The following is a 25,326-nucleotide window of genomic DNA, read 5'->3' as shown; positions in this document are numbered from 1 at the left end:
TTTTTTTCAAAATATAAAAGACATTCAGGGACAGCATCACAGTAAACATTAAATGTACTTCCCCGGAATTCTTGGTTTAAGCTTCTTTCACCTGAATATTGTACCAACTTCTCCTGTGAAGTGTCACCATTTGCACAGCATTTTATCTTTTTAATCTTTAAAAAAGATTTTATTTCTTTAGAGAGAGAGAAAGCACAAGTAGGGGAAATGAGAGAGGAAAAATGAGAGAATCTCAAGCAGACTCCACACTGAGCACTGAGCCCGACCAGGGGTTCAATCCCAACCACTGAGATCATGACCTGAGCTGAAATCAAGAGTCAGATGCTCAACTGACTGAGCCACTGTGTGCCTCTGTATTAGCATTTTAAAAGCTTTTAAAAAAAAAAAAATTAGAAGAACTTCTCCTCCTTCAGAATTTCCCACACCTTTCTGATGTGAACACAGATCTGTCCATGCTCCCATCTTTTTTGGAACATACTTACAGTCCTTTTGCATATCATAATTGAAAAATACACATATACTTTTAAAGTTTTGTGGAAAAATAAAGATGGCATAGAATGAACATTTTTCACTATTTTAAGTGTACCATGCAGCAGCGTTCAATACCTTCACCCTGTTGTACATCCATCACCATCCCCCATCTCCAGAACTTCATCTTTGCAAAGTCAAACTCCATACTCATTAAACACCAACTCCGGTCTTTCCCTCTGCCTACTCCATGGTAACCCCCATTCTGCTTTCTGTCTCTATGAATTTGACTCCTCCATGTACCTTATATAAGTAAAATTATACAATATTTATCCTTTTGTGACTTGTTTCATTTAACATAATGTCTAACGTTCATCTATATTGTGGCACCTGTCTGGAGATTAGGTACATTTTATATGTAAATTATTCAGCTAGCCAATGTACACCCTTAGATATGTCTGGGACAAAGTATATTTTAATTATTTTATTAGAAATATGTAAAGATACATTGTAATGCAATGCCTCTATTTTATACAGGAGCATATCAATAACTGTTGAGCACTTATCACTTGGAATTAGGCACTATTTGTCCTGTGGCTGCTTTATTTCACTTAGCATGATGACTCCATTTACACCACCTATCTAAAATACTCAAACTGCTGAAATCAGAGAATAGAACTGTGGTTACCAGACGCTGGGGGATACAGGGAAATGGTGAGTTGCTGTTCAATGGGTATGAAGTTTCAGCCATGCAAGATGAATTAATTCAGAATTTCCCACAGCACAAAGCCTATTGCCAACAATACCGTATTGCGCTTTTCAATTGTTTGGCAATACTTTTATTTAAGGCTTTGTTGAAAATAGGACCTTTCATAAATTATTTTCCAAAGAGGCAGAAAAGGGGCATTAAAAAAAAAAAATTCACTTGTCTGTTCCTTAACACACGTTCAGCAAGACTGTTTTTCACACTCATTTAAATGATATATTTGAGGCTGAAAGTGCGGTCCCCGATGTTTGAAACTCCCCCACAAATCCCAATGACAGGGACTTCTAGGGTCGGGGCGGCGAAGTTTTCCTGAGCAGGAGCATCTAGTCTGTTTAGGACTTTGACAGGAGATCTCTTCCACTCGGGAAGAGTTCTTAAGACCTGACAAGTTCGGCATCACTGCTTGAACCGCCCTGCACACCCCACACCAGGGCACCGTGCCATCGGGTGCCGCAGCGCTCGCAGCGATCAACACCGTACGGACTGGAAGCGCGGGTGCGCTGCTCCGGGCTGGGGTCGCGGCGGCGCCCACCTCCCTCGCGGGGGCCCGGCTCCCCGCGTCACCGCGATCCTCCGTCCTCCCACCCTCCTCGTCTGCGAGCACCCCGGCGCTCACCGCGGGGGCCGCCCCGCCTCCCCGAACCCCCCGCCCCCGCCGGCTTGCGTTCGCTAGCCCGGGCCTCGCCCCCTTTCCTGGGGGTGGTCCGGTGGTAGAGGGCCACACGCGAGCACACGGCGACCGCGCGGGAAGCGGGCTGTGCTGCGGGAATGCGGAGCCGCGGCCGCCCGCCCTAGCCCCGAACGCCGCCCGAAGTCGCGGGCAGTGCACAGCAGCCTGCGCCGCCCCAGCGAGCACGACAGCCACACCTCGCGGCGCGGGGTCACGGGCAGAGCCCGGTAGCCGCCGCGGAAACCGCGCGGAGCACTCACCTGCGGCTGCCGGCCGAGAGCTGCGCCCGCCCGCCGGTAACCGTCCAAGTACTCGGCGGCCCCCGGCTGCGGGAGGCCCGCGAAGACCACGAGGCCACGCAAGAGGCAGCGGGAGGGAGTCCCCGCCCAGGTGCGGCCTGCTGCCCCGCCCGGGCGGCCAGGGGGGCGGGCAGGGGAGGACGCTGGGTGGGGGGCGCGGGGGCAGAGGGACAGGTAAGTGCAAGGGGCGCGCGCCAAGCTACACGTGACCGTCTGGCAACTCTCCCCACCTCTGCGGCCACACGTGGTGCCCCACCAAGTTCGCGGGGTGAATCTCAACGTTAAGTGTCCTTTCTCCAAAAAGAAAGGACAGAGGAAAACTTCTGGAGGTGAAGGATAAAGATCAGATGTCTGCATATTCCAAACTCAGATTGTATACATTAATTATGTGTATTGTTGTATGTCAATTATACCTCAATAAAGCTTTTTAAAAATTTATCGTTTGATGGTGTAGTGGTGCTCTTAGGAATTAGTTACAGGAGTTTTAGCTTCTGTTAAAGATCCGCCAGCTGGTTTGCCTTAAGTCCACTTTTTTTTTTTTTTTTTTTTTTTTTTTTAAGATTTTATTTAGGGACGCCTGGGTGGCTCAGTCCCTAAGCGTCTGCCTTCAGGTGAAGTCGTGATCCCACCATCCTAGGATGGAGCCCCCCATCTGGCTCCCAGCTAGGCAGGAAGCCTGATTTCCCTCTTCCACTCCCCCTGCTCCTGTTCCTGCTCTCGCTCTCTCTCGCTGTCAGGTAAATAAATAAAACATTTGAAAAAAGAAAAAAAAAATTATTTATTCGACAGAGAAAAAGCGCACAAGTATAGGGGAGGGGCTGAGGGAGGACCAAGCAAGGAGCCACATGTGGGGCTGATCCCAGGACTCTGGGATCATGACCCTAACCTAAGGCAGACAATCAGCTGAGCTACACAGGCACCCTGCCTTGAGTCTACTTTATATAGGCCATCTGTTTTCCTCTCAGTGGTCTTTTCATTTCTGAAGGTTATTTGGCACAGTGGTACTCAAACTTTAACATGCAGAGGAACCACCTGAGACATTGTTAATAGGCAACTTTTGGTTCGGTAAGATTGTGATGCAGCCTGAGGTTCTGTAATTCAAAAGAGCTCCCAGATGATGCTAATGCTACTGGTCCACAACGCATCGTAGCAAAACACAAGCAACACTCCTTTTCACTTCCAATTAACTGCCTCAGAAAAGGCATGGGGCTAAAGGCTGTCAACTACTTTTATTAAAAGTATCTAGAATTAAGAGGCACTTGGTAATAAAAAATACCTGAGTGAGTGTGCCTTTGGGGACAAGCACACAGACAACAATACCAACTAACAACATCCATCAGTTAATATTACCGAGTCTCCAGTAAGAACTCCTGGTGCTATTCAACCTGCATGTATGAGCTCCACTCAGAGATCCATCCTAAAGTGGGATAAGAAGGAGGTATACAAGCATGTTTCATTCGCTTCGCGAACTGGGGAATTCTAAGAAGAGTTTGCATTACAAATTCAACTTGTAAAATACAAACCTAAAAGTACGTGTAGAATCAGGGGGCCTGAGAAGCTCAGTTGAGTTACTGAGGACATGATCTCAGGGTGGGGAAATCAGTCCCGCGCTTGGCTCCCCACTCTGCACTGAGTCTGCTTGAGATTCCCTTTACCCCCCCTTTACTCTTGAACACGTGTATGCTCTCGCTCTCTCTCTCAAATAAATAAGTAAATGAAGTATATTTTTTTAAAGTATTGTAGAATGTTTCAAAATGGTTTTGAATTTTAAAGGAAGTTTCTCTATTTAGTAATAATATACATGAGCATGTGTATGTATGCACAAATGTATTAAATATCCTAATGCAGAAAAAAATGTAGTATCAATTCAAATAATTCCATTGTTCCATAAACAATTTCCTTAAAACAAACATGATTGTACAAATATTGACATGAAATACTCATGTTGGCATCAAAATTTGATTAAGAAAACAAATTAAAAGGAGAGGATAAAGAATGCTTTGTGGGGGGAGGGGAGAGAAAAAAAGTGTCAATATGTACAAGTGAAAAGAGGAAATATATTTACTTTCAGTTAAAGTGAGAATAATGCAAACCATTAGAAAGGTGAATCTCTCCAGAGAAATGGACCAAATTGTGAGAAATTTTAAAGCACAGAAAAGAAACAGACACCCATATTAGAGATAGTGAATTGCCCTCACATGTTTTTTTGAGTGAAAAAAGCACCCAAAAATTCCACGGAGATCATATTGAGAAGTAGATTGTTTTGTTTACGACTAGTGTTAAAACTAGGTGTCTGAGGTGTCGGAGGCAGGCCCCTGGCCAGGGCGGCCTCCGCCATTAAAAGATGGCGCCTGGCTAGTTGCCAGGTTAGGATTGCCTCGTGAGACTAAGCAGAATGCCCAAAGAGGAGGTAAACAGCGTTGGTTGCTAGCGAAGTTGTTCGTTTAGGTGCACAGCCCGATTCGCTCCCTCCTGTACCCTGCTCACTGATTGGTCATGTAAACGTATATAAGTGTGTAGACTTGAGGAAATAAAGAGAGAAGATACATCTGAACTGGGGCTTCTTGTCGTCCTTGCGGGTTGAGGGCGATAAATGGTGCCGAAACCTGGGAACTAAATAAAGGAATCTTGCAAGGTAATCCGCGGTAAAGCGGGGAGTAAAGGTCCGCAGGTAAGCGGGGACATTAGCCACGTTCAAAAGTGGGAATTCTGCAGTAAAGCGGGGAGTAAAGGTCGACTGAAGTATATGCGTGTAAAAAGTTAATGTGTTAGTTAGTGTCTTTAACATCTGTGTCTGTTGTCTGTGTGTTCATAATGGGATCTGAAGTATCTAAAATGCAGTTGGAAGGGTCTTTAAAAGACCTGCTGAAAGCCAATGGAACTCCACTAAAAGCAAAAACTGCTCGGGCCTTTTTGAATACAGTGGAAAAGGCGGCTCCATGGTTCCTAGATGAAGGCTTGCTAAACATACCTCAGTGGGACCACCTGTGATCCAGGGTTTGGCCCCTGTGAAACCTATTAATGCCTCGGGGCCATATCAACCTTTTAAGTTGCCCAGGTGCATCAATAACAGGGTATGGCCACCGGAGTGGTCTGGATGTGAGAGTACCTTGCGCTCAGTTTACATCAATGAAATGCATAGCTTTACATTCACTCTACGCTTTCCTACTTATAAAAATAATACCTTTACAGGGTACAATTATTCCTTTCAAAACCCAAAGCAAGGCAATTCCTCCTCTCCCTTTGATGCATGGCAGGTCTGTAACTTGCTAGGAGCATGTACTGATATCTCAGCAGTGTCCATGTTAAATGGTGGCAAATTCCTCAACTGTTTTTATAAACAAAATGACTCTAGTACCTTTGAGACAACAGTTAATGTGTCTTGTCCCAATAATATTACTTATCAGCCCACTCCCATATGCGTCTCGCCACTGTTCCTTTTCCTCGTAACAAGTGCTAGCGAGCTGAATGATACGTTGAATTGCACTAAGAATTGCTATCTTTCCCAGTGCTGGAATGTTACGGCCTTCAAGCTGGCTGTGATTATGCGTATCCCTACCCTTGTTCCTATCCCAGTTTCCATTCCAGAGGACAAGTTACCGGTGGTGCTATCCAAAAGAAAAGAGATTTTGGTATCACAGCCGCCATTGTGACAGCATTGGCTATATCTACAGCAGCTGCCACGGCAGCAGCAGCCTCGCTTGCTACAACTATACCCACTGCGGAAGCTGTGAACACCCTTGCAGAAGGAACGGTGGCTGCCCTTCAAACACAGACTCAGATCAATGCACATCTGCAAGCAGGAATCCTGATAGTCAACCAGAGAGTGGATTTGGTTCAAGAACAAGTGGACATATTGGGGGCCCTATTGGGACTGGGATGTGTAGCACCCTTCCCGGCAATTTGTGTAACTCCCATAGCCTATACTAATATGAGTGACTTACAGAATGTCTCCCGACAGCTCTCCCAATACTTGCGGGGGAATTAGTCTGCATAATTCCAAAACTACACTCAGCACCTGCTACTAGGCATAACAAGGATAAATAACACCAGAGTTGAGCTTGCAACCTTCCCAGAGATAATCAAAACATTGCAAGACGTGTTAACCTTTATGAAACAATGGGCTAACGTAATTGGTTTGATGACAATCCTCGTAGTGGGCTTGATTCTACTAGTAAGGAAACTGCAAATTTGGAGGCGACAGCAACCTAGGCAACAGCAAACCATGGTGCAGGCCTTGTTAGCCATCGAGGCTGGAACATCCCCCCAAGTGTGGCTAAGTATGCTGGATCGGTAGTCAACTATGGGTAAGATTGGTGGGGGAAATATACCAACCTAAGACAGGACGCAAATCATTGATATCTGCCGTCTGATGACGGGTAAGGATATTCCCCGCCACTGACCACCTAAGACAGGCACGATCCCTGCCATAAAAGAAAAAAGGGGGAGATGTCGGAGGCAGGCCCCTGGCCAGGGCGGCCTCCGCCATTAAAAGATGGTGCCTGGCTACTTGCCAGGTTAGGATTGCCTCGTGAGACTAAGTGGAACGCCCAAAGAGGAGGTAAACAGCATTGGTTGCTAGCGAAGCTGTTGGTTTAGGTGCACAGCCTGATTCGCTCCCTCCTGTACCCTGCTCACTGATTGGTCATGTAAACGTATATAAGTGTGTAGACTTGCGGAAATAAAGAGAGAGAGAAGATACATCTGAACTGGGGCTTCTTGTCGTCCTTGCGGGTCGAGGGCAATATGAGGAATTAATGGTGCTGTTTACAAACAAGCAGAGGAGTCTTCCCTGGCTTACTCATCTCCTCTTTCCTGTATCTCTTTCTATTGTTCTTAATAAAATCCCTCCCCATCAATAGAAGCATTTTGTACAAAGAACTTCTCATTAAAAAGGTGACACATTTATCTTGTTGCAATATTTTTCTCTTGTTCAACAACACACATCACTAAAATAAAACAGTGCAGCAAAATAAATGTCAAATTTTTAATAATTAAGAAAACCCACTTGTTTGCGATATGGGATTTGGATTCATTTAGTTAGAATCCATCATTTCCAGAGACACAAGTATCTTAGTTGCTAAGTTACCTCAGATGAGAACCATCATGTGGGCTGTAAATTAAATTATATTTCCTTTCAAATACAACTAGGTTTGAATAATAATGGGATTTCTAGTCATCACTCCTATCAAAGACTCTCCATAAAAGTCCTAAAAGGCAGCTGTTGGACCTAAATTTTACCCAGTCATGAATCCAACCATGGCTGACATGATTTCTATAGTCATCATGGCTGCCTAGAAGGCAGTGACAGCCCTTCCTCTTAAACCCCTCCCCATAGCCTTCTACATAAGAGGTCAGAATGGAAGATGCCCTATACTTAGTAAAGGTCAGCAATCCATAATATATGTCTCCCAAGGGAAAAGTATAAAGAGGTTCCCTCTCCCACCCATTTTCCTTTTTAACCGATACACACACACACACACACATACACACACACACACGCCATGTTGCCGTGTTAATAAAAAGCACCAAAGCCTATATTAGCATAGAGACCCCCCTCCAAAGGACAGTGCTAATAGCTGCAGACTGGGAATGTGTATTCATTTCATGTTATACATACTAACTTTAACTCACTCAAAGCAAAGACTTAAATCCAAACACAGTCATGAATGTGAGCATGTGAACAAGTAAACCATTAATTCACTTACAGCAAGTTGTTGGGTCTTCATCACTGTCATCAGAACAGTCTGGATGAGAGTCACAGACCGATTCTTGGGAAATGCATTGGCCACTGGCACAAGTGAACTCATCCTTAGGGCAAAGCCTTCTAGGTGGGGCAAGTGCACAGGCATAGACCCAGAGCTGATGCATCCCAATGAAACCTTTCTGGCTCAGAAGAGTGCCTTCAAATATAATCTTAAAAAAGCAAAACGTGAACAATTTATGAGTTTATAATCTCCTTTAAAGGACCCATCCAAAAAGGAATAATAGACATTTAATAATTACCGAGACAAATACCTATTAAAAGAGCCAGCAAATACAACCACCAAAGTTCCTACTTGGGAAACCTGACTCACACGTGTAATTGATCTGAATGGAAAAAACCCTACATTTAGTAAAGTTCAGCAATCCATAATATATGTCCCCAAGGGGAAAAGTATAAAGACATGGACACAGTAGATCCACTGAGGCCTCTGAGAAACCACTCATGATCCAATGAAATACAACATGCGACTTAAATGATGGGCCATGTCCCTGCCTGCTAACTTTTAACTTGGGCATCATCTTCATGGCTCTCTTTAACATGTAGGAAAAACAAAAAGCATTATCACTACTTATATAACAGGAGCTATAACTAGATCTGGTTTTTAAAGTACTGCATTTAGTGTTGGAATGCAGGCAGGGGAAGGTTAGACAAATAGTAAGGGACACAACAGATGAACAGAAAACATAAAAGACTAAATATAAAAATCTATTTTCACAAAAGAAGAATTTCTCTAATAATCAAAGAAGTGCCAATTAAAAGAAATAAATCTCATTTTCTCCAGTCAAATTACTAGTTTTTTTGGAGGGTATGCAACATTAGCAAGTGAAACAACCATCCTTTCTAGTCCAATGTAAAATACTATATCAAAGTATTAATGTTCCTTGAGGTTCCACCAAGAGCAAAGGTTGGCTAACACCAGACAGAAGGAGAGGTATGAATAGCTGACTTTACCAAGTAACTAATTCTCTCCTGTCCAATAGGGTGGCCACAACTACAAAGGGCGATTTCAAATTTAATTAACTAAAATAAAATTAAAATTCAGTTCTTCAGCCATACTAACTTCATACTAACTTACTTGCAAAGTAACTTCAGCCAGTCACTTTGCAAGTGTTCAGCAGTCTTCCATGCCTACCTTCTACCATATTCGAGAGCACAGATACTTACATTTTCCCCTAGAACAGAAAATACTATTGAACAGCAATGAACTAGGTAGTTTGTGTATAAATAAGATACTAGGAAGAAAGATTAATTCCTTTTCATTTTTTCCAGCTGAAAGTTTCTGGATAGGTTTTCTCCTTTGCAAAAATATGAGGAAAAAAAAAATATATATATATATTTGTTAAGGATTATGTCTTAGTTTGCAAATATATTTAACAATTTAGTCCAGAAGATACTATATTCAAATCATATCTAATAATAGGAAACCTATATGCTGCTATATATATTCCCCATAGTGAATATCATAGTATAATTATGTATAAATTATTGGTCCTACAGCCGTATACGTTTATAGCAGCAAGAGATTAGGGATGCAAAAATGACATTTGGATTTCAAAAATTTAGTTTGGGTTTCAAAAATTGATGCATTTAAACTTAGATTTGAAAAAGGTGCTATTATTGAAAGTTAATTACATTTAATATGCACTTGGAAATCTAGAATAACTCCCAAATTACTCTTTTTATTTTGTTTTATCTTTGAACTAAATAACAAGACCAACTTTAATATTCAGTTTATATAAAAGAATGAAACTCCAATCATTTAGTACCTCTTTCAGAAGTTATAAAGATAAATATCAGCTTAGAAAATTAAAATAGTGTCAAATATTAATTCAATTGGCTATGATATAAACCTCAACTCCGCTGTGATTAATACAAAAATGCTATGGTTCAGAAATTCCAATCTCAGCAGTAAATGGGATTCTAAAAATCTGTATGGGTTACAGTTCAGTATCATTTGGGTTCTCCCTTTCAGCACCTAGAAAAATGTATATATGCGATATTACCATAAAGGAATGAAATTGGTTTCATGAGCCACATGTACAATCTTATTATTTTATACTGACAGTCCAGCATAAGCATATTCAGACACTCTTCATATAACAAAAAAGAGTGGAATTTTAAATAAAATACTACACTTTAAAAGTAAAATTATAAATAACAATAATACCACTTACTTAAATGTTGATCACACTGACATTACTACATTTTGCAATGTTGCTAGGATATTAGGAAAGAAGGAAATGATGAACAAGCATTTAATAGGAAAGCTAAAAAAAAGTTATCAGATATATTTTTCTGCACAATCTCAACTCTATATACAATACAAAAATCCCAAGTTCATTTTCTTAAGAGACCATATTCCCACTGGGCACATGTATATTTCAGCTATTTCAGATATATCTTTGCACAGGTAGATATAACCGTATTTTATAAAGATACGAATTACTGCCTTCAAAACATTTGTATGGTTTTTACTGGTTTTCAATACCAATTTATTTTTTATCTGCTTCGTAATGATATTTTCTTCCTTGTTGGCAATGCATGGTGTTGGGGTTAGAGAGGGTAGAGGAGAACCCATGTACAATGAAGAAGCTTTATACAGGAGTAACGGGGCAGGGGAAAGGCTAAGTACAATGAAAGGAAGTAGGCAATTGTTCTCTCCAAATACACAAATCTACATCCTTAATCTAAGTCCTAACTTAAATTTAGCAATGGGTGATAAAATTCACTACTGCAAAGCTACCAGTGTAACTTATGATATAAAAGAATACTTGTTTTTCCATTGTGTACCTTAAACGTCTTCAGGCTTTCTGGTATTAACACCTCTGCTTTCACCCATTTTCCATCAGTTGATGTGTTGTATATCCAAAATACTTCTTCTTCCTTCGATTCAAATGAAACGACATTAGTCATTCCCCAAATTCTATCCTCATGGTTCCATATGTACTCTCTCAATTACATTTCAGTAGAGTTTACCCTACCTGCACCACGCCAAGTACTAGAAAGCCTAAAGTATTGGTAAAAAGGTATATGACCTTTTTTTAAAGGAACAATAAAATGGAGGGAGGGAAGGAAGAAAAGGCAGAGCCTAGAGGATATTTAGGGCAGTGAAAATACTCTGTATGATACATAGGGTGGACATATGTCATTCAACATTTGTCCAAATGCGTGGGACGTGCAACACCAAGCCAGAGCCCTAATGTAAACTATGGACTTTCAGTGATAACGACATGTCAATGCTGGTTCATCATTATCACAAAGGTACCACTCTCAGGGAGGACTGGTAATGGGGAGGCTCTGCGTGTGCGGGGACAGGAGGAAAATGGGAAATCTCTGTACTTGCCCCCTAATTTTGCTAGGAACCCAAAACTTCTCTATAAACAGTCTTTATTTTTTATTTTAAGATTTTACTTATTTACTTGACAGAGAGAGAGATCACAAGCAGGCAGAGAGGCAGGCAAAGAGAGAGAGGGGGAAGCAGGCTCCCTACCGAGCAGGGAGCCTGATTTGGAGCTCCATCCCAGGACCCTGAGATCATGACCTGAGCCAAAGGCAGAGGCTCAACCCTAAAAACAGTCTTTAAAAAAAATAAGGAAATAAAGCATATCTATATAGTAAATCTGTTTATTTTTTTATGATGGCAAGTAAGGACAGAACAAACATTTAAAAAGAATTTTTTTTTTTAAGATTTGTATTTATTTATTTGACAGACAGAGATCAGAAGTAGGCAGAGAAGCAGGCAGAGAAAGAGAGAGGAGGAAGCTGGCTCCCTGCTGAGGGGAGCCAGATGCAGGCTAGATCCCAGGACCCCTGGAATCATGACCTGAGCCTAAGGCAGAGGCTTTAACCCACTGAGCCACGCAGGTGCCCCTTAAAAAGAATTTTAAATAAAGTACTTCAAAAATACAAATTTAAATAGGAATTCATACTGCCAGCTACTTTAATGTTGGTCCCAATAATATTACTACATTTTATTATATTGCCAAGACATTAGAAAAGAAATGACAGGCAAACACTTAATATGGAAGTTTAAAAAACAATGTTATCAGATATATTTTTCTGCACAGTCTCAATAAATTGACATACCTTTTTTTCCCCTATGGGAGAATTCATTCCAAGTTCCAAACAATACAGTTATTTTCTGGAGATTATATTTCTATTTGACTCTCTTGTCATTCTATCAGACCTTTTTATGCCGTCTAGAGTTCGCTATGTCATGCATCTGTGAAATGATCATTTTCCAGGTGGCAAAGTGTATGCAAAATTATGTTTCCACTATACACTATGAGGTAAGATATTTAATAAAATTCCATAATGTAGTCCAAAGTTTTGCCTATTTTATTGTGCTTTATGATCTATGTCCATGCTTATATGCTCTGAAATAATAAATTCTTTAGATTCTACCAAACATATAAGTTCATTTGACAATTCCTTGGTAAAGACAGCCCAGATTGTTTGTAATATTTACCCAATGGATGCATTGATTTTTTTTGTGTATCAGTATAGTGAAAATGCAACCTGGCATAAATATGTCTCAGGTTGAGCTCTGAGACTGTGCCCTCCTTCTACTAGGATAGAAGACAGCACTGGAAGGTGACATCTCATTGTAATTCAAGTGACACATGACACTTGGACTTTTTTCAGACTCTCGCAAGCATCAATCTCCCCTCAGCTTCGCTTATTTCATTCATAACCAACATTTTCTAAAAATGAATCTATTCCCAACTTAGTCCTTTACCCTCTGATGTCTACTCCAATTTCCAAGTCTTAAATATTTCAGAAGACAGTCCAAACCCATTAAAATGTACTTCATTTTATTACTTATTCATATCAACTGTTAAGACTTCGACAAGACAGTGAAACGTCCATGGTAGACGTATTTTCAGCTGAGAGCTTCTGGGTCACTTCAGGAGGAAGTGGAGTTATACACAGTTGGGACACACAACTAATTTTTCTTGGAATAATTTCCTATGCAACTTCAACTATTTAGCCTCGAGACACTTATCTCTTGCACAGACGCTTTAAGTGACACGCTTGGCAAGTTTCATTCATCATATCCCTTCACTTTCCATCTTATGAAAATAACTTAGAGAATTTGTGCTCTTTTTTCACAATGACTAATTAATTCCCCTCTACTCTACCTGAAGAAGAATGTGTTTACATTTTTTTGAAAAGTGAGCAGAATTCTTTCTAAACTTAAATGGCTTTTTGTACTCTAAGTTAATGGTATGTTATGAAATACAGATCTTTTCTATCACAGTTTCCTGTCTGACAACACAAGTAATGAAAAGAAAAAGAGTTTACTTCAACTAAATAAAAGCAGCTTTTATTTTATTCTGTCCTAACTCTCAGATTCTTCTTACCTAGTTACTTTCAACAGGTATCCATGTAAGAAAGAAACCCTCAGCTCAGAAAAAACTTTCAAGTGATGTTTTAATTTTCTATTATCTTATAATCAATCAATCAATCAATCAATAAACCAATCAATTTTTTAAAGTATCTTTACTCCCCTAGACTAGGATCAATAATGTCATTTTACCTTTTAAGGAAAGAATTGCTCTATCTCCTAAGAGACCTGAGCTTATCCTTCCCTCTGTCAGTGAAGAAATCAAAGGTCCCAATTTCCAGCTTCTTTTTTTGTTCTTTTAAAACTATTTTTGAGGGGTGCCTGGGTGGCTCAGTCTTGGTTAAGCATCTGCCGTCTGTCCAGATCATGCTTCCAGGGTTCTAGGATGGAGCCCTGCATCAGGCTCCCTACTCAGCAGGGAGTCTGTTTCTTCTTCTCCTTTTGCTCCTGCCCCTACTTATGTCCTCTCTCACTTGCTCTGCTCACTCTGCTCTCTCCCTCTCTCTCTCTCTCTCAAATAAATAAATTAAAACAAATTAACTACTTTTGATTAAATGCAGGAACAGGAACATGTACTTTAGCAAAGTCTTTCCTTCAAGGATAGCTTATGAATGGCTTTCCTTTTTATAAACAGTATCGGGGTGCCTGGCTCAGTGGGTTAAGCCTCTGCCTTTGGCTCAGGTCATGATCTCAGCATCCTGGGATCAAGCCCCACATCAAGCTCTCTGCTTGGCAGGGTGCCTGCTCCCCGAAACCCTGCCCCTGTCTACCTCTCTGACTGCTTGTGATCTCTGTCTGTCAAATAAATTTTTAAAAATCTAAAAATGAATAAATAAATAAATAAATAAAAACAGTATCATATGAGAAAAGATACGTTCTAAGGCATTTTCTTCCCTGCCCCAGCTATGTGTTCTTCCTATTTGTCACCGGAAATTTTTAAAATATCTAAAAGGTACCACAAGCTGGGCACCACGCTATCCTTGGCTCACTGACGTGGAAACTCTCTTCAGGATAAAGGATAGGCTGTTGCTAAGATTATTATTTTATAGAAGATAGAGACCTAATCTCAAGGACGGTGATATGGTACAAACTAGAACGGCTACACACTTAAGCTGATCCTAACAGAGTCAACTTTTTATTTAACAACTTGTCTTTTACCTGTGTTATCTACTTCTTAAGGTCTGATGTCCTCTGAAAATATAGAAAAAACTACTTTCACCATCTTTCCTAGGTATTCCTTGATTTACCTGCACATATCCTAAGAGTTGTTGTCTACATTCTATTCATGGAAGATTTAAATGATCATTTCATGAAGTGCTAATTTTTTAAACGATAGGTTTGGAGTCCTTTTTAGCTTTGTGATAAAACATGAGCTTAAAACTTTAAAGTATTTTGATGCAGATTTTCCATTAGTGACCAGTATGTTATACATTATATGTAGAGATCAGAGCCAATAGTATGAAAGAAAAAACAGGAGATTGCCTTGCAGAATACTGGGTAAACTAAGAAACAAAACATCGCTCAGTGCTCTGAGATGTATGCCCCCACTGGTTCTAATTAATACATTAGGTCAGTTCTCCATGACTAACTTCTTTTCTTATAATGTGGGAGATGGAGCTCTGATAATTCTATTCGTATTATATGATGTGGTATCTGGAGTCAATTTGTTTATAATCTTTTCTTATATAGTCCCAAAGTTTATAATCCATCACTGATGTTCAGGGTAGATCAAAATAATTTTTAGGATTAGGAGCCATATTGAACAAATTTCTACTCAAATTTAAGATAACTCATTCAACATTCAGTGAATAGTAATTACCTGTCATGTGAAAAGCACTATCATAGGAACATATATTTTTTTAAAGACTTTATTTGTTTGAGAGAGAAAAAGAGAACACGAGCACAAGCAGGGTGGAGAAGGGTAGAGGGAGAAGCAGACTCCCCACTGATCAGGAAGCCTGATGCGACACTCAATCCCAGCACTCTGGGATTATGACCTAAGCCAAAGGCTGATGCTTAACTGACTGAGCCACCTAGTCACGCAGGACCATACATTTTTTAAAGCACCTTTAACTATAACATAAACTCAACAAAATTATTCTACTGTCAAATGCTACCATAAAAATGTCACCAAAATATAACATAATTATAGAATGCTAGAAATTGTATCTCATCCATAAAAACAAACAAATTATATTAGGCCATCTAATGAGCCTATTTCTCTAATTTCATGCTTTAGAACTCTGTGAATGTTTTGGAAAAGAAGAGGTAGAAGAAAAAAGACTGGGCAAGAAGAAAATGATACAAAAGAAAAAGAGAACAGCGATGTGATAGAACCGGGAAAAAAAAAATAGAGAATCCCTTTTGAATTTTCAATTCTCCCAGTAATAGGCAGCTACTAGGTCATATCTAAGGATTAATTATGATGGCACTTCAGACTTCAGAAGCAAACAAAACAGAAGAAAATGTTATTGACAGATGGTCTGTGATACTTGATAAGAATAGATGGTAAATAAACTTTTGTTGGAAAATGAATCTGGCCAATATGAGGAGGAAGTGTCAACTTGATTTATTCAAAGCATCTGAAGCCAAAAGAATCTAACTTGGATGTTTTTACTATCTTCCTTTTCCTTTCAGAATTCCTGCAATTATAGTCAAATGTTTCCCATTGCTAGAATGACCACTATTTATGCCTGTGATTTTTAAAAAATTCCATCTATAAATAAATTTTCTTCACAACAGAAATTCTCGAAGTACCTCTGATATTTTTCCACTTGTGGAGGATTGTTTTCAGTTAAAGTTAGGTATATTTTTAAAAAAAAAAAAGCTTAGATTTGTTTTATTTGCTAGCATAACCACTGCAACTTTCATTCAACCCAGTGAGCCATTTTTGCCCATTCCAATGACTCATTTGTTTGTATTTAATCAGTAATTACCAGTCTCTAAAATTGTATCTGCTGGTACCATAACAAGTAATTTGTTTCCATCATAATTACAGATCTAGTGATATATGGACCTAAAATCCAAAAGAGATCCCATCAGAAAGTCAATATGAGCCAATAATACAGAATCTCAAATATCTCATTTTTATTAGACCTATAGTTTCTTTAATATACTTTCATGAATTTTTAATGATTTTGTAAAATAATATTATACAAATTATCACATTATATTTTCTATATGATGGCTTCTTTTTTTTTTTTTTTTTTTTTTAGTAGGCTCCATTTTCATCATGGAGCCAAACATTGGTCTTGAACTCACAACCTGAGATCAAGTCCTGAGTTGAGATCAGGAGTAGGACATTTAGCCAACTGAGCCACCCAGGCACACCTACATCACAGTATGTCTTAAATCAGGCTCTTAATATTTATTTTCAAAGGTATACTAAATAAAGTCAAGTTAAAGAATACCTAAAGCCTACACACAAATGAGAAATAGAAACACAAGTTGCCAAATAGAAATTTCACTTATTAAATGAATTTGAGATAAATGTAAGCTTCTTCTCACCTTATTATTGTATAGTCCTACTCTCAGAACACTGTTTTCCATGGAATGATAGAATTGAAGATGGCAGCTCTTGCCCAGGCAGTGACACAGAGAGCTATTTAAATAAGCTTTGCTGTCTAACTGGTTGAGAGTAGAAGCATCCTTAGCTCCTAACCAGATATAGTAACCTGAAAAATAAAGGAAAAGGGAGCAATTTAGGAAAAAATGAGATGCTTTCTGTTTGAAAAAAATCATTGCTTTGTGGACTTTTCAAAATCAGGCTTGGAAGACAAATATTTTACTTAAAGGGATAGGATGTTTTATTCATTCACTTATTTATTTATTCATTATTTTGAGGGATATGATGTTTTAAAATGATTGTGTCAACTACAAATTATAGGCTTTCATTTCTATATGTGATTTTTAAATGCACTGAAATCTGCTCCTAGTTCCTGAAATTAGGAAATTTCAATTCAATATTCTTTTAAAAAGATATCGACTGATATAAAAATCTCGTGCTACAAAATTATCATCATTTTCTTTTAAATGTCACACTGCAATCTTTTTTTAACCAAGAATTCCTCACCTTTCTTCCCAGAATTATTTCCCCTATTATTTTTTCTACTTCTTAGTTGTAGAATAATCTTTTTAGTTTAAGGGAATATAAACAGCCCTCTTTCTTACCCAACCACATGGAAGTATCAGATACCACAGTTCCATTAAACTGCAGGTATGGATTTTGTACTACATAAAAATATTGTCAATCAATTTTATCCCATCTGATACTTAAAACCAATTTGCATTATTTTTAAATTTAGTGATATAGACAATGAAGAGATACAAAGATATTTCTATGCTCTTATAGCTTTTCAGTAATGGTTTCCAATGTGTTATTTCTATGTAAGTTAGTGAATATTCCTATAGTTTCTTAAAACTATGAATTTAAATTAGATAAAACTCTTATTTGCTGCAAAATGGAAGACTTTTAGGCAAAATACAATTTTAAGTTAACACTTTGCATCTAACTTATACACAAAGAAATGATAAATAAGCTAAAGACATATTTTTACAAAAGCTGAGACAGCTCAATTTCAACATAAAATATCTCAATAGTTAAGTAAAGAACAATTATACCAAGTGATAAGTAGGGCTGACACCAAAGAACTCTGGAACTTTGAGATCAGCCCCAAGCTGTGGTAGCTTAGATTCTGACTAACTTGAATGCTGCAAACAAAAGCTGGAGGAAAAAACTCTCTCAATGAAGTCAAAGATTAGAGTTGGGGAATCCTGCTCAGAAACTGAGGCGGAACATATACCAACAGTCACTACCTGGCGCTTTGACTAAGTGATAGGATGTGCAAAATTCTATGGATTATCACAAAGATGAAACCCTAAACTAGTATTGTTATTAGTCAAAAGGGGTCCTGTATAATAATAGGATAATACTATCCAAAGAACTGTAGGTCTCACACCTAATTTAAGATGTCTTTGGGGAAACCCAAAGACAACAGGTAAGACAAAAACAAGGATACCAGATGAAATTCTAGCCTCAAACATCTATAGCTGTAGCAAAAAGTAGAGTCTAATCTCTAGCTACATAAAAATATTAGGTCATGCTAAATATTTATTGACCTTAATTCCCTTAATATAGCACTTCATGTCTGGCTTTCAACAAAACATTAGACAGCACACTGAAAGGCAAAAAAAAAAAAAACACAAAAAATAGGGTTTGAGGAGAAAGAGTAAGTATCAGAACAAGACCCAGATATGGCAGGAATGTTGAAATTATCGGACTAAACATTTGAAACAACTATAATTTATAAGTTAAGAGCTCTAATGGAAAAAAAGTAGAAACATGCAAAAAAAGATAGATGATGTAGTCAGAGAGATGGAAGATGTAGTCAGAGAGCTGGAAATTCTAAGAAAGAATAAAAAATACTAGAGACCAAAACAAAACACTATAACAGAAATGAAGATTGCCTTTAATAGGGTCCAACTCTTGATTTCAGCTTAGATCATGATCTCAGGATCATGAGATCAAGCCCCACACAAGGCTCCATGCTCACTTCAGAGTCAGTTTGAGATTCTCTCTCTCTCCCTTGCCCTCTGCCTCCCCCTCACATTCACGTGTGCACTCTCTCTGTCTCTCTAAAATAAACAGAATCTTTAAAAAATGAAGAAGAAATAAACACTTTCTCAGACAAATGAAAATTGAGATAATTTGTAGCCAACAGACCTGTTTTGTAAGTAATGTTAGGAAAGAAAGACGGCAGCAGTGTAGGAGGACCCTTGGTTTACCTTGTCCCAGGAACACAACTAGATAACTATCAAATCACTATAAATACCCCAGAAACTGAGCCAAAGACTGACAGAACAAACTCCACAACTAAAGGGAGAGAAAAGACCACACTGAAGAAGGTAGAAAGTGTGAAGATGTGGTTTAGAGCAGAAATGGTTGGTGGGTATTGCAGAGGGAAAGGAGCCATGGTCACTGAGAAGGGCAAGAGATAGAAGAGCACACAGGGTAATGCACAAAGAGAAAGTTTCCCCAAAGTCGTTGGCTTGGAAATGAGGAGGAGCTGAAGATTATGAGTTCTTGCACCTAGGAGGGCTTAAAGTCTGAAAATTTAAAGGTCAATGAGCTTGGCTGAGATAGAGCCCAGAGGTCACCACACTACTTCTGGAGAGAAGGCAGGCAAACAACCTAAGGGCAAACAGTGCAGAAGCACTGACCTACATTCGCTCTTCTCAGAGCACACACCTGAAAGGCAGAGTTCACAGAGATGCCTCTCCAGGAACAAAGGAGTTGGCTGGCACCAGCATAAACACAGAGCCCACCCAAGGGAAGCAGGATAGCACCAACATTAGCTACCTAATTTGCTTACACTAAGCTTCATACCCCTGAACTCTGACAGAACTGCTCTTCTCAGTCAAGCATGCCTCAATCCTAACACAGGAGCTCTTTCCTCAGAACACGAGCACAAACCCCTGCTCACATCATGTCTCCTTGCCAGTGAGTTCTTCAGGGCCTCCATTCTGGTGAAAGTGGTGTCAGGTCTCACAAACAGACCTGAGTACTTCTAGTTAAAACTTGTCACATTCAGGCCAGGAACCAAACACTGCTCATAGCAGACAACAAGAGCCTCTACAGATGACTGGCCTGAAGGATAGATCAACAAGAACACAACAGTGGAGTGCATTCAGGACATTCCAGAGATACTCCTTGAAGTGCCAGGACCCTGACACTACATGACCTCTTCTTCATGGTCATTAGATTCAAGAGGAGTCAAAACTGGCTTTTCTAACACAGAGAAGAAGGCAGAGAGTTAGACAAAATGCCAAGATGGAGGAATTAATCCCAAATGAAAGAATAAAATAAGGCCACAGCCAGAAATATAAGTGAAGCAGATATAAGTAACAGACCTGATGAGGAATTTAAAACAACAATCAGAAGGATACTCATTGTGCTTGAGCAAAAAATAAAAGACATTAGTGAGACCCTTAACAAAGGGGGAAAGGAGTTAAAAAAGAATCAGAGATGAAGAATGCAATAAATGAGATTGGAAACAGACTTGATGGAATGAACAGCAGGCTAGAAGAAGCAGAGAAATGAATTAGTAATGTAGAAGGCAAAATAATGGAAAATAATGAAGCTGAACAAAAGAGAGGAAGAATTATGCAACAGAAAAATAGATGGAGGGAACTCAATGACTCCATCATTCACAATAACATTCAGAATTTAGGAGTCTTGGAAGAATCGAAGAGAGAAAGGGGGGCAGGAATTTTTAAGAAGTAATAGTAAAAAACTTCCCTAGCCTGGGGAACAAAACAGATATCCAGATCCAGGAGGCATTGAGAATTCCCATCAAAATCAACAAAATAGTCCAACACCAAAACATATTGTAATCAAATTTTTTAAATAGTTCAATACCAAAATATATTATAATTAAATTTTTAAAATATAATAATAAAAAAAAAATCTTAAAAGAAGTCCTTAACTTGCAAAGGAAAACCCATAAGGCTAGGTAGAGATTTCTCAATAGAAACTGCAAGCCGGAAGAAAGAGGCATGACATATTCAACGTGCTGAAGGGGAAAAATCTGCAGCCAAGAATACTGTATCCAGCAAGGCTCTCACTTAGAATAGCATAAACAATGAATTTTGGAATACTGAAAAAAAATTTAATTTAATTTTTAAAAAATTTAAAAAGAGGGATAAAGAGTTTCCCTCACAAACAAAAACTATAGAAGTCTGTGACCACTAAAACTGCCCTGCAAGGAAAATTAAACAGGAATCTCTGAGTACAAAAGAGAGACCAAAAGGGACAAAAATAAGAAAGGATCAGGGAAAATCTCCAGAAGCAACAATATAACAGTAATAAAATGTCAATAAATACAGATCTTTAAATAATTATTTTGAATGTAAATGGACTAAATGCTCCATTAGGAAGACATAGATTGTCAGAAAGGGAAAAAAATCAAGACCTATCTATATGCTGCCTAAAAGAGATTTATTTTAGACCTAAAGATGTCTATAGATTGAAAGTAAAGGGATGGACAAACATTTACCATGAAAATGGATGCCAAAATAAAGCAGGAGTAGTAATACATATATTAGACAAATTAGATTTTATTTTTTTTAAAGATTTACTTATTTATTTTAGAGAGAGAAGGAAAGCATGCAAGCAGGGGGAGGGGCAGTGCTAGAGGGAGAGAATCACAAGCAGACTCTGCACTAACTGTGAAGCCGGACATGGGGCTTGATCTCATGACCCTGAGATCATGACCTGAGCTAAAACCAAAAATCAGATATTCCACTGATTGAGCCACTCAGGCCCCCAGACAAACTAGACTTTAAACCAAATACTATAACAAAAGATGAAGACGGGCACCATATCATAATAAGAAGGACAACCCAACAAGAAGATGTGACAATTGTAAATATTTATGCACCCAACTTGGAAGCGCTCAAATACATAAAACAATAACAAACATGAACTAATTGATAATAATACAATAATAGTAGGGGACTTTAAAGCCCCCACTTACATCAATGGACAGATTATCTAAACAGAAAATAAACAAGGAAACAATGGCTTTGAATTTAAGGAACGTCAGAAGAAATTCTTCAAAGAAAAGGAAAATGATATCTGTCAGAACCTCAGATCTAAATAAAGGAAGGAACAGTACTAGGAAAGCAATAAATAAAACACATCAGTTGCTAGGTTTGGGCAAAATCTTTAATTTATAGTTTCCTTAATTGATCTAAAAGAGCATAGTTTGTTCAAAATAGTAACAGCCACAGTGCATTTGATGATTATAGTTTGCAAATAAGTGAAATGAATGTCAACAATGATGCAAGGGCCAGGAGGGAGGAATTGGGAATATTCTGTTATTATAAGATACTTGCATTACATGAAGAAGTATGAAACTATTTGAAAGTGGAATTGGATTAGTTGTAAATGAAGTTCACAAATTCAGAGCAAGCACTAAATAAAGGGTGAAAAAGGAAGTATAATTGAAATACTAAAACAGGAAATAAAAAAGAAGCGTATAAAATCTTCATTTAAAACTACAAAGGCATAAAAGAAGTGGAAGACAAAAATAAGAACAAAGAACAAGAGCAACAAATAGAAAACACTAACACACGGGCCCCCAGGACCTATATTTAATAGGAACTCAAGAAGATAAGAACAGAGGGACTCAACGAGAATTATTAGAAAAGAGTAACATACCATTTCCACAAGTGATGAAATGCATATATTCTGAGCATTGAAAACTTTAATTAAAAATATAGTCATGATCTGTACTCATTATAGTGACATTTTCAAACATTAGAGATAAACATTTTTTTAAATCTGCATAAAACTGAAAAACAATTAGATGAGTTCAGACTTCCCAATGACTACCGTAGATATCAGGAAATAAAGAACCATCTCCATGTGCTTAGAAATAAAATATGCAGACTTTCTTTAGAAAATCGCCTGACCTGATTGATTATTATTTAGGAGTGAGGTCATTAAAAATATTCTAAGTTTATAACAGAAATGTTAAGCAAGCCCATCACCACAGATCTTTTCTAAATTAAAGGACAATTAGTAAGTGAAGCTTTTCAAGAAGGAAAAGAAATCAAGGGCATGAAATAAAAGAAACAATGGTGAATAAAGAAAATGATAGGGATGACTGGGTGGCTCAGTTGGTTAAGCGTCTGCCTTTAGCCCAGGTCATGATCCTGGGGTCCTGGGATTAAGCCCTGTATTGGGCTCCAGGTTCAGCAAGGCAGCCTGCTTCTCCCTCTGCCTCTCCCCCTGCTTGTGTTCTCTTTCTTTCAAATAAATAAATAAAATCTTTAAAAAAAAGAAAGAAAGAAAGAAAATGATAAAAGATAAAAAAACAAAAACTTAAGACCTTAACAAACATCTCACCAAAGAAGACATATGGATGGCAAGTAAGCATATAAAAAGGCACTCCATACCATAAGGCATTAGGGAAATGCAAACTAAAACAAGGAGATACCACTACCCACCCATTAGCATGGCCAGAATCCAGGACACTGACATTGCCAAATGCTGGAGAGGATGGGAAGCCACAAGATCTCTCATTCACTGATGATGGGAATAAAAAATGGTACCTTTACTTTGGGAGACAGCTTGGTAGTTTCTTACAAAACCCAACATTCTTACTACATGATCCAGCAATCATGGTCCCTGGCATTTACCCAAAAGACGTGAAAACTTAGGTCTACACAAAAACTTTCACATAGATGTTTATGGCAGCTTTATTCATAATTGCAAAACACTTGGAAGCAACTAAGATGTCCTTCAGGAGGTGAATAACGTCTGGCACATCCAAGCAATGGAATATGATTCACTATGAAAAAGAAATAAGCTATCAAGCCATGAAACGACATGGAGGAATCTTAAATGCATATTACTAAATGAAGGAAGTCAATCTAAAAAGGCTACCTATTGTATAATGCCAACTATATGACATTCCAGAAAAGGCAAAACTATGGAGAAAGTAAAATCTACATGGAAGAAGAAAAAAACAGCTATTGCTTTCTGCAAAATCTTAAATCAAGTAAAATCTTAAATTACTACTTTAAGAAAAGACTAACAATATGCCTCCTCAAAAAAAAAAAAAGAAAGAAAAACAGTGGAAAGAACAATAAACAGAAACACAAACTTAATATTAGATGAAAAAGAAACTTATCGACACTAGGGAAAGGGAGAGCAAATACATTTTGATAGAAGCCTTTTAATACCTTTCCTATTGGTTCGCACAAAATCTATTATCTCCTGGTGATAAGAAAATAATAAAATTTACAAAATTAAAATAGTTTACCTAGTATAATTCTTCCTTTACATTATTGATAATAAGGTTTTTAATTTTTTTTACTTTCACTATGTATGGTAAATATAGTTTCAAGAAAATATACTCAGTATCTTCATCAGGATCCCTGATGAAATGTTTTAATACCACTCACAATAAATCACAATTCTGAAAAAAATATATAAAGAGTATTTTTTTTTTAGTTCCTACCTTCATCACTCTTTTGATCCTGCTGAGGTCTAGATTCTAATGCAGGAACTTCTCTTGCTTTTGTGCGCATCCAGGAAATTTGCCCAGCAGATGTTTCAGACGCCCAGTCACGCATATCAAATTCCAATCCACAGATCTGATACACTACAGAGACGTGACGTGGAAAAGTCACTAGAGTGGCTGTTTAGCCATAGCATATGAGTTGTAATCAAGGCTTCACACACACACAAACACACACACACATACACACACACACACCGCATGCACACACACTTTCTAATTCATACCTAGAAATTTTGGTTCAATAAGCCTTGAACTATACCAGCATACCTGTTTTTCAAAAGTTCTTCCTTGACCCAGATGGGCACCCTCCTGAAGGAAAACCATTACCATTTAAAAGTAAAAAGATGTTTTCACTTTTTCTTGTACCCCTGCTCCAGTTACAATGCTTTCAGTGGCATACATACTATCTGACCTGACCTATCTTACAGAACTAAGTTAGTTTAAATCATTTGCTATTCATAATCGCACTGAAATTTTAAAGAAGAAACAATAGATATAATTCAAAGATGGTCTTTAATGGAACTATTTTACAGAGAAACATCACTTTAAATTGACATATTTAGTATCTTTCATGCTTTGAATAAACCACAGACTTTCAATAACACTTTGGCTAAATTAGGACATAAATGTCAACAAAGTTTGCCAAGTGAGTATCAATAGTAGTGGTCTGAATTACTACCAGTGGTTCCAAGTCTCATGGGTGGCTACCTACCATTATTGTGGGCATCTCAATTTAACACTTACCCCTCAGTCCTTCATCTGTAGAATCAAAACTGCAGAGACTTGTATCTAGATGGTACTGCTCCTGCTCCATAGTCAATGTTTCTGGACAGGGTAAAATTTCATCTGTTAAATTTAAAAATTGGCAAGAAATGAGATTAAGTGCATCTAGAAAGGCACAAGTATTTTTTAAAATGTT

At 38.3% G+C, this 25,326-nt stretch overlaps 1 protein-coding gene across 1 annotated transcript in view; it reads right to left on the bottom strand.

Moving 5' to 3' along the window:
* MALRD1 (MAM and LDL receptor class A domain containing 1) overlaps positions 1–25,326 on the bottom strand; it is a 763,833-nt gene that overhangs the window by 669,250 nt on the left and 69,257 nt on the right. The window contains exons 6-10 of the mRNA XM_032349560.1: positions 25,152–25,253; positions 24,345–24,488; positions 16,825–16,991; positions 10,761–10,853; positions 7,912–8,119 (exon numbers count right to left, since the gene is read on the bottom strand). Coding sequence (XP_032205451.1) covers positions 7,912–8,119; positions 10,761–10,853; positions 16,825–16,991; positions 24,345–24,488; positions 25,152–25,253 — 714 coding nt within the window. The remainder of the gene's footprint in view (positions 1–7,911; positions 8,120–10,760; positions 10,854–16,824; positions 16,992–24,344; positions 24,489–25,151; positions 25,254–25,326) is intronic.

The sequence above is a fragment of the Mustela erminea genome, chromosome 6, assembly GCF_009829155.1.
Source record: "Mustela erminea isolate mMusErm1 chromosome 6, mMusErm1.Pri, whole genome shotgun sequence".
NCBI classification, from domain to species: domain Eukaryota; kingdom Metazoa; phylum Chordata; class Mammalia; order Carnivora; family Mustelidae; genus Mustela; species Mustela erminea.
The sequence above is the reverse complement of the archived record's forward strand: the minus strand, read 5'-3'. Positions and strand labels throughout refer to the sequence as shown.